The 20,089-nt window shown below is 41.7% G+C and overlaps 1 protein-coding gene across 1 annotated transcript; it reads left to right on the top strand.

Moving 5' to 3' along the window:
- Positions 1 to 501: 501 nt before the first annotated feature.
- wasf3b (WASP family member 3b) lies at positions 502 to 15,483 on the top strand. The gene is made up of 9 exons (XM_062985356.1): positions 502 to 591; positions 5,911 to 6,066; positions 8,200 to 8,334; positions 9,689 to 9,842; positions 10,564 to 10,681; positions 10,817 to 10,992; positions 11,776 to 12,024; positions 12,181 to 12,488; positions 12,851 to 15,483. Exons 2-9 carry the CDS (start codon positions 5,934 to 5,936, stop codon positions 13,003 to 13,005), a joined length of 1,428 nt encoding a protein of 475 aa, XP_062841426.1. The 5' UTR covers positions 502 to 591; positions 5,911 to 5,933; the 3' UTR covers positions 13,006 to 15,483.
- The last annotated feature ends 4,606 nt before the right edge of the window (positions 15,484 to 20,089 follow it).

Here is a 20,089-nt window from a genome sequence, read left to right as displayed (position 1 = left end):
TATTATTTAGTTATTAAAAGCATCAAATATTTTTGAGATCTGATGTAAATTTGTAAGGTTAATAATTATAATTTTGTGTGTTTGGTTTGTGTTGATTCGAGTCCTGATATTGACTCACTTTTTCAATCAGATTCGCTCATTAAACTCTTGATCCTTAAGAAGTAATCTGGAGATCTGATGCACGTTTATGGCTTTAATTCATGAAATAATTTCTGAACTGTGCCGGTTATTTTGGTGATATGGTTAAAAAATCCTTAATTCTAAAATGTATGCATCTTAAACTATTAAAGTCCAGAGTTGACTCTTGTGATTGACTCTATTGATTATCAACTCTTAGGAGTCGATTCTTTAACTGAACAACCCTGATTGCGTACGCAAGCTGCTAATGTCAATCATTATTTCCGGGGCTCTGGTTGGAGCGGCATAACAAAGAGTTTCGTGTTTTGGTTTATGATTGGCTGAGCTGGCTGTTAAGCCCCGCCTTTAGAAAGGATTGTTTGGGACGGTCAGAGGGAGTGATGGGGGACAGAACAGGATGGAAGCGCGGACGCTGGGACGTGTGGTGAGGTGAAGTAAGAGAACAACATTTTGGTAAGCGACACAATATCACTAATAATGAATATAATACGTGTTTACTTTGATTTATACCGTTTATAAGTTTATTACCTGACTTGTGGTTGTTTGAATTGAAAACTAAGGTTAGGAGAGGGGTTGCTATGACACAGCGGGTGGTAACGGTTTAGTCAGGACAGCTGATTTAGTATAGAGGGATGTAAATATATATATATAAACTTTATATTCTGTATGTATCATTTATTTATTCTGTTTGTATAAATGAAATAATGATACAAAAGTTTTTAAACCTCTTACTGTAGTTAAATTAGTCATAAGTAGATACCAAACCTGAGCTGCAGTCAATTTCAGCAAAAGTAAACTGCAATAGAATTTAAATCCTTTTTTAAAAACAATATTTTTATATATATGAGCTAATAAACATGCACAATAAACAGAATATACAAAATCACATACATACCTCACACTACTCACAGATGTACATGTATTTGTTTTGTTTTTGTATAACAATGTAATTATGCTTGTTAGTGTTTCATTTATTTAGATTATTTTTTAATTAGTCAATTTAAATTCGAAATTGATATTAGTTCGTGTTTGTTTACATGTGTTCTGTTTTCATTTTTAATTCTAATTCTACAGGCAGATTGATGGTTGCGAAAGATCATGCAGAAGGTGAATTGGCGGCTCCTAATCGCACCTAGGTGCATGTGTCTAAGTGGGTTGCTCTATGATGGATTAACTCCCTGTCCAGAGGGTCTGTCATGCCAGCCCACCAATGCTGAGGTCCGGGTTCGAACTTCAGCGGTGCTATCGGCCGGCTGTGCATCTACACAGACATGGTGGGCGGCTAAAGCCCAGCAATGGATTGGCTGTTTGTCCAGGGTATTCGTGTCTTGTGGCCAGTTTTTCTCAGTGTAAATGGACCCACTGTGACCCAGACCAAGATAAAGTTAGTTTAAAATATTAAAATATAGGGGTATTTAAACAAGAGTGTTGTAATCAACCTTGATCCTGAAAATAGGGATTTGATCCTTTCCTCTGGTCACTGTCTGAAAGAAGTTGGGCATGTGGGTTTTCACTGGGTTCTCTGGTTTCCTCCAACCTCTCCAAAACATACAGTGGGCAAACTGAATGAATAAGTGTTTTCCGGTGGTCCCAGACCCACTACAACCCTGACCAGGATAATAAGACTGATTGGTTTATTACTGTGGTATATCACTAAAACTGATAATGTTCCCAGCTCTGGACTTATAGGTATTAACAAACCTTTTCTCCTTATTTGTGAGTCGAAATGAAAGCTCAACTCTAAGCATATACGGGTGTGTTGAAAATTTCCTGCCATGCAATATTGATGCAACATTACAAATTCCTACTTGGCTTTATAAGAATAGGTAATATCCGGCTTGCTACTGAAATTGATTTTCTGCACCTCTCTCAACCCCAAATGACTCCTTACTCCCTAATAAGCACCCTAATATAAACTAGAAAGGGCTTCCACATGCTGCACTACGTGGTGCACTAAATGTGCAACCGGGAACCATTTGGGATTAAGCTAGTCCAAAGTGGCAGATGGGGCAGGACGGGGCAGGATTGGCCTCCTGTGGTTCCAGGATGGAGTTGATTATGTTCAGTTGCTGTAATTGCCACCTCGACGCCTCTGTGCGATTCGCTTCCACAGTATATTCACCACATGTGTACCGCGCGTTAACTGCTTTGGGATTCGTCTGCATCCGAGGTGCTAGTTCCTCTCCGACGTGCCCGGATTCAGAAAACCAGGGAGCACCGGAGGACAAAAACAGGAGCGTTTCGCCGTCTTTATTCGGGAGCCGAGATGGGGTGTCGAAGGGGGTTGGGGGAGGGAGCCGCATGCATGGGAAAGCCTCCGTGTTGCCTTGTGAACGGGGCGCTATTGTCCCGGCAACCTTTCAGAACGGCTTCCCTGAGGTCCTCTTTTCTCCCCCATCCCCCATCCATTTCACTGTCACACACACATGCAGGACAGGCCAGCTCGCCCTCACTCCCTGGCCTGGCATGCCCACTTTTCACTCCATCACTCTTTCACACGCTCTCACGTTGGATCCTCTCACTCTCCGTGCTACACTTGGTCACTTCAGTCTTTAGTTAAAAGTGTATCTTCATTTTGACGATGCTTTGTTAATAAAACTTATCAGAGCGTGTACGCTGACCTTTCTCGCTCGCTCTCGCACCATTGCCCTCATATGCCCAGTGTTCAGGATTTTGTATGATTAAGCAGGCTGCATTCGTGCTGCCATAGTCACAGGAGTTATAGCACCCTGAAGAAGCAACACTACACGACCGACAATTAAACTACAAACCAAGCAATTAAACAAGCCTTGAATTGTTCAGTCAATTGGGAAATTCTGATTCGGAAATAGGTGCTCAGGCGGAGCATCTGCGCAGACATGACTGGCTATGTCTTAAGGTTGGTATAGCTAAAGCCCTGAGATGGATTGACGCTCTGTCCTGCCCTTTGCCCAGTGTTTCACAGTGGATTGGACCCGCTGTGATCCTGACCAAGATAAAGCGGATGATGAAAATGAAATCAATGAAAGAACCAAACCATTGACCTTTGTGTGGCAAAGCGGGCTATTACGGCATTTACAGCATTTAGCAGGCACTTTTATCCAAAGCGACTTACAATTGTTAGAGAATACAGTGCAAGCACTTGAGGGCCTTGCTCAAGGGTCCAACAGTGGCAACTTGGCAATGGTGAGACTTAAACTCGCAGCCCTCCGATCACTAGTCCAGCAACTTGTTGTTTGTTTTTTTATTAGGATTTTAACGTCATATTTTACACTGTGGTTACATTCATGACAGGAAACGGTAGTCACCCATTACACAAGATTCATAACTTCACAAGGTCATATCAAACACAGTCATGGACAATTTAGTGTCTCCAGTTCACCTCACTAGCATGTCTTTGGACTGTGGGAGGAAACCGGAGCACCCGGAGGAAACCCACGCAGACAGAGGGAGAACATGCAAACTCCACACAGAAAGGACCCGGACCGCTTCACCTGGGGATCGAACCCAGGACCTTCTTGCTGTGAGGCGACAGTGCTACCCAACGAGCCACCGTGCTCCAGCAACTTAACCTCTTTCCTATGCGTATCCCGGCTGGGGTCAGAGCGCAGAGTCGTCGTAAGGCGCTCCTGGATCCGGGTAAGTTAAGGGCCTTGCTTTAAGGGCCCAACAGTGGCTGCATGGCAGAGACAAGATTTGATAGAAGAAGTGATAGCTTAAAACCCTACCCACTAGGCTACCACTGTCCCACTATTACGCTAGCCCGCCACCCAGTGTTTCCCAGTGGAACCAGATCCACTGCAACCCTGGTGGAATCCAGTCCATCTTATTCACTCACAGCTACTACCAAGCTGGAAAGGATCCAGACTCATCTGGACCCAAAGTTTGGGCAGCTAAGTGGGTAGCACTGTCGCCTTAAAGCAAGAAGGTCCTGGGTTTGATTCCCAGGTGGGGCGGTCCGGATCCTTTCTGTGTGGAGTTTGCATGTTCTCCCCATGTCCACGTGGGTTTCCTCCGGGAGCTCCGGTTTTCTCCCACAGTCCAAAGACCTGCAAGTGAGGTGAATTGGAGACACTAAATTGTCCATGACTGTGTTCGATATAAACTTGTGAACCTTGATGAATCTTGTGTAATGAGTAACTACTGTTCCTGTCATGAATGTAACCACAGTGTAAAACATGACGTTAAAATCCTAATAAACAAACAAACAGACTCAAAGTTTTTTCTTTACTGATCATTGTAAATTCAGGGAGTGGGTAAAATTGAATTAGTGACATGATTGAGGAATCTATATATTTATTTTTAATATATTTAAATGTACGCAATTGAATTTTCTATTTTCTGTTCTCTGGTATTAGGGGGTCAGATTGACCAACATCCCTTTCTGTCTCAAACTCTCCACACTTTCGCTCTGTGATGTCAGGTTAAACACATCATGACCAGACGCAGGGTACACGGCGCGAGCCTGTAAGCCGACCGTCAACCTCTCTGCGCTCAGCATTCGCCGCCCTTACCACATTACGCTGACAGATGAAGGTCGGAGGCTGGCTCAGTCCGGCCAGGGTTGCAGTCTGTTGGCAGAACTCGTTGTTTTATTTCAGTCTTTCATGTCTTACCTGGCATAATGCAAGTCGTCCTACAAGCCCCAGGCTGGAACATGTGAATCAGGGTTCGTTTGTTTTAATGGGATGATTCCTGATGCCCATGGGTGTGGCGGCGAGCCTTTATGTGCGCTTGTGTGCCGTGTGACCTTGCCGCATTGTTCGGGAAGATAGGAAGTCATGAATGGGAGCCAAAGAGGAACAGGATGCAGGATGCTGGGCGGGGAAGTGCAAAACAGGAAGCAGGAAGGTGGGCTGATTAGATCGCCACCCCAAAAGCTTCCCCACTATTTCAATGTGCTATAATGTCTTCGGCTTTGACCATCATCTGCCAATCAGGCAGCAGATGGCCGCTAAGCTGGCCAATCCTGGCAAGGTTCCTGATCCACTTGGCATTTACTGGTGTTACTGGTGATAGTGTATGTTTGTGACTTATTTAGATTTATTTTAATAGCTCCAACTGACCTGACTGCATGTTTTTGGACTTGTGGAAGGAAACCGGAGCATCCGGAGGAAACCCACACAGGAAGATTTATTTATTTATTAGAATTTAATGTCATGTTTTACACACTTTAGTTACATTAATGACAGCACAGGTAGTTACTGGTTTTAAGTCTTTAATGTGCAGTGATAGCTCAGTGGTTAGGGTACTGGACTAGTAAACAGAAGGTTGACGGTTCAAGCCCCGCCACCACCAAGTTGCCTGAGCAAGGCCCTTAACCCTCAATTGCTCATTGTGTAAGTCGCTTTGGATAAAAGCGTCTGAAAAATGCTAAAAATTTTAATGTTAATGTCAAACACATCCAAGTCATGGACAATGTAGTATCTCCGATTCACCTCACTTGCATGTCTTTGGACTGTGGGAGGAAACCGGAGCACCCGGAGGAAACCGGCTCAGGAAGAACAAGCAAACTCCCCACAAAAGCACCCTGACTGTGCCCACAACTATGTACCACTGATCCACCCGGCTTATTTTAACCTGTAAATAATGTGTGATGAGAACTTTACTGGTTGTGTTTAGCAGTGTAATAAAACCAGTACAGAACAGATGGAAGTGTGCTAAGCTTGAGCTAAACTCTAATCCCAGTAAACAGCATGGTGCAGGAAGCGACATGTGCCTGTGGTATCTAGACAGCCCTGACCCTGAGCTTTGACTCTCTGTGTGTGTATGTGTGTGTGTTTTTCCCATCAGGCCAAGCGTACCAGGGAAAAGCCATGCCGCTGGTCAAGAGGAACATCGAGCCCCGGCACCTGTGCCGTGGGGCGCTGCCCGTGGGTGTGGGCAGCGAGCTGGAGTGTGTGATGAACAACACACTCTCTGCCATCATCCGCCAGCTCAGCAGCCTCAGTAAGCACACACACACTTTAATCTATTATGATGTTTAATACTATTTTGGCAAACGTTACATTACCGGGTCTGTTTGAAAACCTAGTAAGCTGCCTACTGCCTACCTAGGCAGCCTGAGTAGAGAGGATTCTAATTAGATATCATCTCATGAGGCAGATTATTTAGACGCACTACTTCTAAGATAACACAGTTAGCCTCAGGCCATTCAAACCAATAGGCACAACCCGCTAGCACGGCAGCTAACGTCTCCCTCCGTGTATCGAAAGCGGTTAAACTGCCCCTGACGAGCCCGAATTTGCAAATAAGTGACACTTGTGCACCTTCATACAAATTAAACATCGATGAGAATTTATTTACATTTGAAAAGACTCAGTTGGTTGCTGAGAGTCGTGCCGCATTGAATGCTGGGATTGCCTTCAGCGCTGAGGAAGCATCGGACGCTTCTTCGTTATTCTATTCAGTCAGATTATCACTCAGAATTAAGGCACCTCAGTAGGAGCATTTTAAGGAATATAACAACTTAGACATGCCTTCTTCTCGGGAGCGTACATAGGATGACGTAAAATGCGCCTATGTAGAGAGATCACTTGGTTTTCGGACAGACCCAATACATGCCGTTAGGTGATTAATTCCCAGTCCTTTCTTTTAGTCCAGTATCCATCTGTATCAGCACTCTCCAAAATGTGTTTTTCTTCCCAAACCTTTGCACCACCACTCCACTAAAGTGAGGGAGCGAGCCAGCAAGTAAGTGAGCGATTAAGTGAGCGAGTGAGCTTTGGTGTATTGTAGATGCCTGTCCAGGGAGTGGAGAAAGGCTTTCAGCAGCAGCTGTGTGTGTTATATATAAACCATTAAGCACAATGGCTAGTGGGTGGAGGGGCCAACAGACACATGTCCACTCTCTGTGAGTGTGTGCGCGCATGTGTGTGTGTGTTTCTCACAATGAAATATTATACAGAAATAAGGCCAGTGCATGAATCAGCAAATCTGTTGCGTTTCACGTTACAGCAGCAGTTCTCTACCTCACAGACTGCATCAGTATACAGGAATAACAGGCCTGTGGTATAGAAATGCTTAATTTTTTTAAGTATGTATCATGTGAGAATGTGTGTAGTGTCACAGGTTAGGGATTCAAAAGAACCGGTCCAGCCTTCCTGTAAATATTGTTTTTAAAACTGTCCTACAGGCTTTTGTTCAGCTCCTTTATAAATAGAGTCCATTGTTTACGCTATCATTGACTCGATTGCTGCTGAACATTGTTTTGTTCCTTTAAATACGTTTATGACTTCACCACAGGGATTACAGCATTATGTTTGTTTGATGTGATGTACTATTTTCAATTGATTTTTTTTCTTAGATGCAGCAGAACACAGACACAGAAGCCACTCTGAAGCTTAAATTGTTCATACAAATTAAATAAATAAATGAAATGAATCACCATTTAGAACTGAGAATCCAGGGCTTAATCTGGACTTGTTCTGTTGATCATCACTGTTCTGAAACCATGGGCCTGTTGTAGTGCAGATTATTACATTATTAACAAATAAGTTCTAATCTCACTTTTAAGATGATTGATCCGCCCGTCTGCATCATTTAGCCAAAGCTGTAGTTATCTTAGGTAGGAAGCACATGCTGACCTTCACCCATCAGGGCTAGCAGCTCTTATGTTAAAGGATAAACTCTGAACGTGGGTGGGACTTAGCCTTGTCTAAACATGGGGAAACTTGAATTTGGTGGCCTGGGTGTGGGAATGTCTGTACTAAGTTGGGTTTGTTTTCCCTGCATTTGTGTACTATCCTCTGGATTAAAGGGTGAATGGAATGGAATTGATCATTATTTATCATTATTATTATTATTATTATTAGTTAGTGTTACCTTTACCAGATCTACCAGGGGGTAGATTTTTACATTAATCACACATAGTAGAAACGCAATTCTTTTCCCACCAGACAGCGGTCAAGGTTCCACATCTGGTCTTCCCTCTCCCAGACATGGGCAATAGTAGAGCACCCATAACCTGCTATTACACCCAAGCGCCCCGTTAAAGTTCTTTAAATATGGCCCAAACGTTTTTATTTGCAGTAAATTTAAAAACTAAGGACACTTACACCTAATATTCTCTCTCTTCTGTAGGTAAGCATGCCGAGGATATTTTCTGTGAGCTTTTCAACGAGGCGAACACGTTCTACCTGCGGGCGAACTCGCTCCAGGACCGAATCGATCGGCTCGCCGTCAAGGTCACTCAGCTGGACTCCACTGTGGAAGAGGGTAAGGGGCATTGTGGGAAGCTGAGCTCCGGGACAAAAGTCGATAAATCGCTGTGCCAGCTTATCCGATATCACAGCTGGAGTTACACAGACACGCTGTGAGATCGGATGCACTGAGGCCTCGAGAAAAAGCTCAAATAGTAACTTACACCTTTTAAAACCTTTTTGTATTAGACGTTTTGTGTCCAAATGAGAGAGTGTAGTGGCGCCGCACATGCACTGGAAATATGACCTGTTTTTAGCAGTAATCATATTAATCAAGAGGTCTATAAACAGCATACTGCAATATCATATACTGGATTAAAGCTTTAGCCGAAATATTAGGTTATTTAGCGCATATATACTGTTAATCGTATACATTTGTTTTTTCTACATTTATCTATGCATAGATGTTGAAAAGTAGTGCACATAGAGGTCCTGCCTGCATTTCTATATCATGAGTTTGACACAAGCATGTCAGATGTATCACATGGCAGCTGCAAACCTGGCAGGCGGATGGATAGGCACCTTAATCTTATTTTGCTTGAAGAAGGAAAGTATTAGGTCCACTTTGCAAAGAATGAATCCCACTGAGATGCTATAGGAAGAGCTTTCAATAGGCAGCTCATGCTCACGGTCCTCCACTGTGGCTGAATTACAGAGATTCTGCAAAAAAATCCTACACAGTGATGTAAAAACTGATCTTCAGTTAGATGGATGGATGGATGGATGAATGTGCAAATTTTGCATCTGGAATAACATTAATACCAGTAGCAGTAGTGTATCTATTCTTCTAAACAATATATACAGACATATTGGTATAAATATAGAACAAATATTAAGATACTGTTATAAATATATACAATATATCAGTTGGTATAAATATGTACAATGAGAGCAATTAAATACGTTGTTTTATGTACATAGGTATATATAGGGATAAATATTAAATATAAAAAGTATAATCAGTTATAGGTATGATTGAGTATAATAGTTGTAATATACAGATAATAATAATAATAATGTAGATTATAACCGGTATATGCATACAGGTATAAATATAAGAATGAAAATATCAAAGAGGAACACGTAGGCTTGGTTATGACGATGCAAATGTGTTATCAGAAGCGTTCGGTTGCACCATGTGTGGATACATATGTCACTGCCAGGTCTTAGGTTTAGAGGGCAATAACTAACTGGTGATATAGGTGTTGCGTAACCTATTTATGTTCTGTGTTACTTCATGTTCTTCTTGTCTGGTATTTTACTTTGTAAAGTGCAAAAATACAGAAAATAAGACGTGGGAAAATACTTTACTTATTTTCTGTGTTGGAATGTGTGTGTGTGTGTGTGTGTGTGTGTGTGTGTGTGTGCAGTATCTCTACAAGACATTAACATGAGGAAGGCATTTAAAAGCTCGACTGTACAGGACCAGAAGGTGGTGTCCAAGAACAGCATTCCCATCCCCGTACAAGAGATGCACGCCCTGAGTGACCCACCTCCACCCCTCAACATCCTTAGTCCATACAGGTGTGTATTCTGATCGTGTTTTTCGGGAAAAAATTAAATCAAAACTCTCATTCATTCTGCAACTACCAGACACTGAGCTTTAGATCTTATGAGCTTGTAAAAATAAAAAGCCTAGCATGAGGGAGCAGGAGTGAAGAGCTCAGAATGAACACGAAGCAGCCATGAATACTTAAACATGGCAGGCTGGTGCACAGGACACTTTTATAGTACTGAATGATCATGAATAATTAATACGTCAGATGTAATGTGCATGGAAGTGGATTTTCCTGTGACAGCATTTTATTTTGTTACACATGTTAAATCGTGCTCGGCGGAGTGGTGAATTGCGCTAGCCCACTAATGCTGGGATCCAGGGTTTGAATCCTGACGTCCTGTCATGGGTGTGTTAATGCATCGCGCCCAGTATTTCCGAGGAAACCAAATAAAAAAAAAAATCATTTCTGAATCCTATTATGGTACTTAGTAAGAAAAAACCTCAAGAGATGCTTCAGTTTGGCCTGTCATTAGATCTCGCTGGAAACTTTTACCAGCCTCATGATTTCACTGAGATTGGACTTCTAATGCTTTCCATTCAATTGTTCTGAGAGTAAATATTCACAAAGATCGTAATTTGACAATAAAGCTCGTGATTTAAGATCACATCGAGCATAAATGTAATAAAGTATGAATGAATCTCATGATTTAAGATGCATTTTGTTCTCTGTTCTTCCGGCTCTTACAGGGACGATAACAAACAAGGGCTCAAGTTTTACACCGACCCCTCCTACTTCTTTGACCTGTGGAAGGAGAAGATGCTGCAGGACACAGAGGACAAGAGAAAAGAAAAGAGGCGACAGAAGGTCTGGAGCTCACTATCATTTTTCTCTTCATCCCAGTATGCCAGGTTTTCAATAATAGTCACAGCACTAATGTCTAGACAATCATTCAGCTCATTAGTGAGGAACTGAAACAGCTGTGAATGTTCCTCGGTACAGGAACAGAGGCGCTGTGTGGACGGGACGCTGCAGAGGGAGGTGAAGAAGGTCAGGAAGGCTCGTAATCGGCGACAGGAGTGGAACATGATGGCGTTCGATAAGGAACTGAGACCCGACCTGCGGCACACGCTGCACAGAGGAGGGACGTCCGAGGGCTCCATGTCCCCAGAAAACAGGTGAAGGAATGAACACGCAGAGTCTCAAAACTAATACAGTACAGCTCACGATACAACATGATTTTAACATTGTTGCCCCATTTAGGAACTTATGGATCAAAAGTGCCACACCCAAGACACGTTTCATTTGCTCCTGTGTTTCTCATCCATTCGTTTAAATCTGTATAGATTATTAAATACAAATAAACCTTAACACGTTATTTTAAGTTTAGGGAGGGACATTTCAAGTTCCTGAATGAATGGGCCCCTGTGCACAAAGCAAGCTCTGCACTGAGCTCTGACCTCAGCCCTTTTTCTCCCAATTCAGATCTCAGATGTGTGGGCAGTCCACCAATCCCTTATTATTCTCCCATACTTGAGGTCGGCTTCGTAAACGGAGAGCCACGCCCCGATCTCTGCGCTCCTCCACTTCGTGTACAGGCGTCCTGGGCAACCAAGATCCTTACACAACATCGATAATCTCACCCCTTGGTCTGGTTTTTCCCACCCAGTGGATAATCAGCCAATTATGCCTGCTAGAGAGCGCCACAACTGAGCTTTTCTTGAACGACATCAGTGCCCAGCCATTCTTTTGACTGAATGGAAACAAATTACCACAGATATACTTCAAAGTCTAATGAGATGCCTTCTCAAAAGAGCAGCTGTTGTACAAGCTGATAATATCACATAGAGGTCACGCTATCTTAATACCATTTGTTTTTTTAATTATTTAATTTAATTTCTTTAGTACGTACTTCTTTAGGTTTGCTTACATTTTCTCCTTTCTTTTCTCATTAACTGTAGGGCCCATGGCCAAGACAGCATGGACCACGGCTACCTGAGCATGTCCAACCACGCCCACACGTACTCCGGCCCTCCGCCCGGCATGGCAGCCGTGACAGCTCACGCTCAGATGGGAATAGAGCAGGACTACAGGTTAGGCTCTATGGCCTACCGCTCCGGGTCACTGAGCCGTCCACACCAGGCTCCGCCCCCTCCTCCGCCCGCGGACACCATGAACGGCTCCATGCACCTCCCATCAGCCGACTACAGGTTTGCTTTGATTATTTTTTTCATCAGACCCCTAAGTATGCACTTGATTTGAATCCTTCTACATTATTGTGTGAAATGCTGTCACCTACTGATGAGCACTACCTCTGTACAGTTTTATTTATAATGCTAATATTTTATTTGCTTCTTCTTCTACAGTATGGATTACATAAATTCACCACTCCCTCCACCACCAGCTCCTCATATCCCAACCCAAACGCTTTTCCCCATGCCGCCCATGGGCTCCGTGCTACCACCAGGCCATCCGGGACCGGCCGGTACAGGCCAAGCCTACGTTCTTCCCGGTTCACCCGCATCTGGAGCAATGGCCGCCCCTCCTCCGCCTGGACCGCCGCCACCTCCACCCAGCACCACCCAATCCGTCACACCCAAACGCCCATCTGTGCCTAATGAAGACCCACCTATCAGTGATGCCCGCAGTGACCTACTGGCAGCCATACGTATGGGTAAGAGAGTTTCCTTATGCAGACTGGAGTTCATAGAGCAGGATATGTGTTTTATTATTATGCATATAGCGGGAACTATGATTATTGTGATTCAGCCACATTTGTTTTTGTTATTGAATGTATTTTAGTGCACATGTTCACCTAATAATTTACACACCATTTTTGTTCAGTTTATAACTTGTAAACTGTGCTGCAGAAAGCAATAATTTCTTACTGTAGGTGTTTCAGAGCAGCAATTTATCCAACACTGATTACTATTTTCCATAAGCATGTCTTTGTTTATGCTTATAAATACTTCACAGTAATAACGAGGTAATTACCAGAATAAACAAACACCTGACAGATGCACATTTCGTTCACAGGCATTCAGCTGAAGAAGGTGCAGGAGCAGCAGGAACAGCAGGCGAAGCGAGAACCGGTGGGTAACGACGTGGCCACCATCCTGTCCCGTCGTATTGCTGTGGAGTACAGCGACTCCGACGACTCCGAGCTCGAGGATAACGACTGGTCCGACTAGAAACCACGTTAAACACACAGACGCTCGGACTCGCTCTATTCGTTTAACGGTGCAGTGTCTACTGAACCTGCACATTCAGTACCAGTCATGATACGTCACGCCTGATTGAATAGGTATCATAATGTTAAATATAGGTGCACCTAGAGCGGTTATTCTCAGCCTTTTGTAGACCTGGTGCATTATTGCTATGAATGACTATTTTACTGATTAGGAACGTCAGCGTATAATCGATAACTAACCAAACAGTCATTGTTCAGCAATTCCATCAGCTGACATGATTTGAACTAACAGCAGAGCCACAGAGCTCACACACAAATGGTATCAGAACCCAAACACTACTGATCCTCCCTAGTTCAGGTAAAAAGAAGCAGTCTGAACTCTATGAATATTGTTTGAACAACAGACTGAAAGACACTGAAACACCACAGACACAATTGAGTTCCTGCATCATGCTGTAGTTCCAGGAATCATTTGAGTTCTCTTGGGGAAATAAAACCCTGTTACCCAGCATGTCTCGAAAAAGCTATACAAGCCGACTTAGATAATCCCATGTCACTAAAACACGGACGAGTATTTTCATTTTTGATACGCTGTGCTGTGTATTGTAGATTCCTTTTATTCTATCAATCAGTTTATGAGTGTAATTTAATGATTTCTTTAAAACCCTAATTCTGAGTTTGTGTCTAAACCCATGACTGGTACTGTATGTGTTTAGGTTAATGAATAAACCCTGAGTAAACTCCCTGCTGAGCAGCTAAACTAGCTATATTACATGCAGAAGAAATTTGACTGACAGTAGCTAATCGCTACCTCTTTTCTAATGATTTCTGACTAAACGACTGTGAATAGATAATAGGTAATCACACTACACAGCCTCTGACTATAGATAAGCATGAAGAGGCAGGGAGTGGATGCCACGTGCTGCCTGATCGATTAAAAAGTCTGATTTGTAGAGCCCATCTGTGCATGATGAGTTCTGTCTGGAGCACGAGGCCATGGCGACAGAAGTGTGTAAACTGCGCTCCCGTGACCGAAATGACTCACATCAGGGCCGGCAGAGCCCTTGTCATGGAAACAGGACTTATGGGAGTCGTGTCTCTATAGAAACAGCGAAACTGGGATGCAGATCGTCATGGCAACAGCAGAACCAGGTAGCAAGCTGAAGAAAGGAACACGCGCAGGCCGAGCGATTTTTAATGCACAGCACATTCGTTTTAATACAAAATTAACAAGATCTCTCTGAGAACTAACCAAAGCAATAAAAAGATACCACTAATACTTTGGAAAAATATACACCATGTCCACACAAAGTCTTACAACGTTCTTAGTTTAAATAGTGCATGTCGAGAGTAATATTTTGCAGTTAAGTATCTTGTGCCATTTCCCAAAAAAATAAAGTGCATTTCACAGTTAAGACTACGCATACATACGTCTACACAAGATGCTGTAACTATCGCACCCTCTTTCCTCGCGTCGTTCAGGATACAGTTCGATGCAATTACAATTTCAGCTCATCACAAGCGTATGAAGTTTGCCCTTCCAACCTCTTGAGGTATTCTTCATCACGGCCATTCTGAGCACACACTATACCTCTCTCAAGGAATATGGGGAGAGATATAGCAGTTAATATAGATAAGTCACATCTTTTTGCAGTCAGAGTCAAGTTATCATATTGGAATACAGCGCACAATCATTTATGATTGGTTACATTTCTGAGGAAAAAAAGGTACAACTTGTACAGCAGAAACAATCGCAAATGTCATTGTCAGATCCTTGACATGATAAAATAAAATTATTGGTATTTTAAATACTTCACACCAGAAAATTCTCTCTGCATTTGCCTTTGAGCATCTCATTCCTACACAATAAGTGTTACTAGTACAGAGCAGAACACAATTTTCCACAATATTTTGGAAGGCGACTTCCAGCTGCCGGACTTTACTAACAGTAAGTCAATATGTAGTTCCTAGAGTGACCCAAATGGGTTTTTGTACTTAGCCTTAAAAAACAAAAACAATTATTAACAAAAATGGTTCAAAGACATGGTGAACCTAAATAATATATAACTAAATAACATTTTTAGGACTCTAAATAAGGTCAGAGGTTATGTGTATCTGTTAACTTGGTATTATTATTTTTCAATGACCAGCCCTGAAATAATGTCTTTTGAGGAACTTTGAGTTGGCAACCCTGGGCAATAAGGTTTGGCCCACAGTGGGCATTCGACTTTATTCCAAGGGTGTTCAGAGATCAAGGCTCAGGTAAAGTTTTGACACACCAAACCTGATTTATCTATCATCCACCGTATTGCCAGATCTACCGTTGGCTGGAAAGGTAGCTCTCTATGATAATGCAGCATTAAAGAGTTACCGAGGTCTTCAGTACAGCTAATTTCACTATCAATGTTCTTCTGTAACCTGCATGTCTGTATGCTCAGTTTTAATCTCTTTGAACCAATAAATTAGAAGGCTATCTATACAGTGTCCAAATACTTTTGATAATGTTCCATATTATGACATTAGTGTAAATTGATAATGGACAGTCCTCATCATCACCTTGTCTTGGTGCACATTGATCCACAGACACAGATCAGCTCTCACAGAGGAAAGAAGACGAGGGGAGGGAAAGGTTATGTCAGGTAAAGCTGGACAAGTCCCAAGGTTAATTGTTTCTTGAAGCACCATGACTAATGTCTCAATACCTCTCTGATGTCTCATGCCTTATTTAAAGGATAGGACACCTTTGCAAATCTACAGTTTCTGCAAGAACACATTCAGAACAGGCTGTACAGCAAAATAAAAAAGTAACAAAAATAAAACCTTCAGTTTATATAACAAAATTAATTCATCTTCATAGCTCTATCATTATTAATTCTCCATTATCTCCAGTTCAGGATCTATTATCACTCTGATCCCCAGTCAGATTTAAATATCAGCTCATTTGCAGGTCAGTAGTCAAAGTCATTCATGAAAGGTCACACAGGTACTTCCTACACGAAGGCTCAGACTTAGGAGGCCACGTCTCTAGATGAGGAAGACTGATATCTAATGTTAACCCCATGCACCAAGTCTCGTGAAAGTCGCGCAGACGTTTCCCGTCTGACCGGCGTCTCTTCAGCTGGACGGACGTTTAGTGTCGGACAAGAAACAAACATGCATGCACGCACACGCCCGCCATGCAACTCGGATGCAACGATGCAATCAGACCTGTCACATACACACAGTACAGACACAGAACTCACGGTACAGATTCACAAACTACAGGAATAGGTCACATTGTGGGTTAAGGTACCAGTTTAGTTAGATTACACATGGATGTTAAAATGAGGCAGGTAGATTGGTGCAGCTCGACGGGTTCTGATTAAGAAATACAGCGTCTTTTATAACTTTTAGGATGGACAATAAATCAGTGGCCATGAAAATGTGCTATCATCACTAATCTGCTGCAGAACACAGACTGGCATGTCTTTGAGCCCATCAAGATTTCTGAGGGTAAATGTTATTTTTTATTGTGTGGTGGACAATAATGTTCTCATATTAGTGTTCTAAACTTTTAGGGATTTGGGATTGTTTATTAGGTGGGAATAGATAGCACCTGCTTTCTGAGATATCCTTACATCATGTTAGCTAGTTTGTAAGCAACAACAATATTTATGAATGTAGCTTTTTAAGAATCCTGTTAGGTTAGCCCACATTAGCTATATGGTTAGCAGTTAAAATTATAAACACATATTTATAAGACTTAAACTAACCTGGTAGGATTTTATGTTAAAGAAAGAATATTAAAGTCATAAGTTAAAATGTTTATAATCATAATTTTAACAATAATCTGTTTGCGAACAAGAACTACTACTGTTGGAAATGTTGTTAAAAGTTAAATGTTGACTTACTTCACTGCTAACACTAGCTATTTAGCTAACATCAGCCAAACTTAGGATATTAATGTTAGCTAGTTGATTAGTGTTAGCAGTGAAATAAATCAACATTTATTACCTCAAATTAAATATCACCTCAGAAATCCTTTCTAAATAGCTCATATAACATTTTCAGCATACGCTTTTATCCAAAGCGACTTACAAAATGAGCAATTGAGGGTTAAGGGCCTTGCTCAGGGACCCAACAGTGGCAACTTGGTGGTGGCGGGGCTTGAACCGGCAACCTTCTGTTTACTACTCCAGTACCTTAACCACTGAGCTATCACCGGCCCTATAAGATAACTAGTTAGCATTAGTACATTTAAAGATGACATTATTCTCTCAGAAATCTTGTCAGGTTAGCTTGTGTTAGCTAGCATGCTTATATGTCTAAGTATGTACTAAAATCATGTCAAATAAGTTTCAATCAGTTAGTTTGTAACTTTTTCTAAATATATTTAAAAACCCTCTGACAGGATTTCTCATGTTAGCTAGCTGGCTAACAAAATCTGTACATACGTGTGCATATAAACGTTTCCACATGTGGACTCAAAAACATCGCTTCAGTGGTCTGTAACCATCAGACAAACAAAACTACTGATCATGGGTATGTGGGAGTAAATAAATCGATATCCTTAATTCTGATAGCAGATCATGAGAGGTGTGTGTTATTGCTGCTAGGATATTGCTATTATATTTGATGAAACACTCAGTAGGTTATTGCTGACCGATAGATCTAACCTTGGTACTGGAATAAGTTAGGGTGCTTTGTCAGCAGTTTTAAAGCAGCTAAAAATGATTATAGTAAGAAGACTATATGAAAGAAATGGTTTGGAAGAAATCAGATTTAAACACATAGGGGGTAAAAAAAAATACAAACTGAGGTGACTGCAGTGGCTACAGAACATTTTAAGTATATGAGTATTAAGTATTTATGAGTACATGAAGTGCAGTTATATTATATTATTAATTAATTATTAATCGCTTTTTTAATAAGTGCAGTCCATTATTAGTCGACGGTTTTTGATTACATTATATCTCCCACTTTATTTACTACATTTTTGGTATGAGCACTATTCTTCTGCCAGCACTGGCAGTGAGCACCCAAACAATATCTGGCATCCCATGGGGGTTCCTTAATGAATCCAATAATGGACGAGGTCGAGGAGGTGCTGCTTTTCTATTCTGTATCAAAACGTATCAAAACATGAGGCAAAAATGACGATGCATACATGATACGAACGCATCCTACAGCAAGCCTCTATCACTCCTTTTCAATTTTATATCAGCTCTTGTATTAAAATGAAACGGCATTTTTAACACAGGCTTGTTTTTAAATTGTTAATAGCAAAACGTTTTACATAGCAAATTTAATATGAGGGAATATATGTTACTTGTTAGCTATGTTGGACCAATAGCTGTAGTGCAAATTTTGCTAAATTTGGATACCAAACACTACAGTTTGCACATTCTTCTCTAGGTCATTCCTTATAGTAGCTGGATCAAGTCGTACCTCACAAAGTAAACCTTTTACAACTATGCATTTCTGTTTTTAATCTAAAGGTAAAGATGTTATAAGAATATTAATGTTTGGTTTTCTTTACAACCAGAATTGTTTTTATTATGTTCCTCATCGCCTGCCTGCTCTTCAGGAATCATTAATTAATAATTCATTTAAAGATTTTGGTAAGTAGCTGAGTTACGTTTTTTTGGACATAGAAGTAATTTTTACTTATTAAGTGTTTCTAATTAATTAATACAATTAATTTCATTCTTTTTGTCTAGGTTGCACAATGCCAGGTGACTGGGCTCAACTGAAAGGAATATGTTAATGAAAAAAATCAAAAACACATTCAAATCTGACATAATGGCACCGAATCTAAACAAACTTCACTCGATGTTCCCTCAGATGAACCCTATTTAAAAAAAAAGAACTTCTTCATTTTCCATGCACTTAAGTTCATCTGAGCCTCCGCATCGATACATGAGCATGCGGATGAACTAAACCATTGTCTGTGGCAACAAATGGAAATCAAGGCCTCGACGGGTTTGGAGATTCTTCTTAGCTCTTCATGGTTTTTTAGTTTTGGAGAACACTGTACATTCGGGTGCACACGGGTCCGTAAAGCCGGAACAAAAACACAAACTGGCCAGCAAGATCAAGCGAGATGGAGCTGCTTTTCTCCCCGGCGGATCGGTAAACTGGGAGCTATTTTTAGCTTTCCGTGGCTGCTTGGTTTTCATCTCATGTTCAGAATGCAGCAGAGACACGAGGCCCCTCATACCCTCCCTCCACACACACACACACACACACACACACCACACACACCACACACACACACTCGCACCACCTCCTTTACTAAGGATCTAAGGATGCCAGCCGGTCGGTCTGAGAGCCGCTTAAGAGAGAAGCACTCATCAGTAAGAGCAGGTTTACATCTACATTCTATGTACAGCTTCTTGCCATGGAACCCAGGCTTTGGTGGCAGTTTGGTGGCACCCAGGGTGAGGGAAAGGCTGTGTGGCAGTGGTTGAAGTTACGAAAAGGGGGAAGACAGGAAAGACTGTGCGTATGCAGCAGGGTTGAGTGAATCTTAATCTGCTGCATCTGTAGTATTTGAGCAATAACCACGGACAATAAATTCAGAATGTTTCTCTGTGCTGAGAAAAAAAACTGAAATTCTTACTTAGAATGGAAGTCTATGGGCAGTTGAGGGAATCAGTAGCATGTCCAGCTGGAAGTGTCAGTGCTGCACAGCTTTAGCAACCTACGTTCGATCCCAACCTTTGATTTCTGTCTACGAATGTACATGGTTAGATTAGTGTATGATGCCCTGACATAGACATCTGCCCTGTCCAGGATATATTCCCACAGCGCACCATTAATTAAGAATCCAATTAATTAATGATGACACTAATTACACTACTAGTAGGTAGTTATGTCTTTCTTAATCAATTAAATTACCTCACTATGTCTAGTCCCAAGGCCAGATGTGAAACTGTAAACATAAATGTATACAGATTTTAAACTTAAATTAAAAATTATTTCTGATGAACGATTCGGAATAGTGAATGCCCCAACATCTGCCCGTAGACTTCAAAGAATAGGTTCAATGTAGGAGAACATATTCAAATGACCACAGCAGGTCGGAATTGCTTATACGCTACAGA

This window comes from Trichomycterus rosablanca, chromosome 23 (assembly GCF_030014385.1).
Source record: "Trichomycterus rosablanca isolate fTriRos1 chromosome 23, fTriRos1.hap1, whole genome shotgun sequence".
In the NCBI taxonomy this organism is placed as follows: Eukaryota; Metazoa; Chordata; class Actinopteri; order Siluriformes; family Trichomycteridae; genus Trichomycterus; species Trichomycterus rosablanca.
Note: the sequence above shows the minus strand (reverse complement) of the source record. Positions and strands in the feature narration are given on the sequence as shown.

Bases quoted from the DNA above. Each gene is read 5' to 3' on its own strand.
- wasf3b (XM_062985356.1), top strand. From the start codon at position 5,934: ATGCCGCTGGTCAAGAGGAACATCGAGCCCCGGCACCTGTGCCGTGGG. The intron at 8,335-9,688 runs GTAAGGGGCATT...GTGTGTGTGCAG, and splicing joins GGACTCCACTGTGGAAGAGG to TATCTCTACAAGACATTAAC. The intron at 10,993-11,775 runs GTGAAGGAATGA...CATTAACTGTAG, and splicing joins TCCATGTCCCCAGAAAACAG to GGCCCATGGCCAAGACAGCA.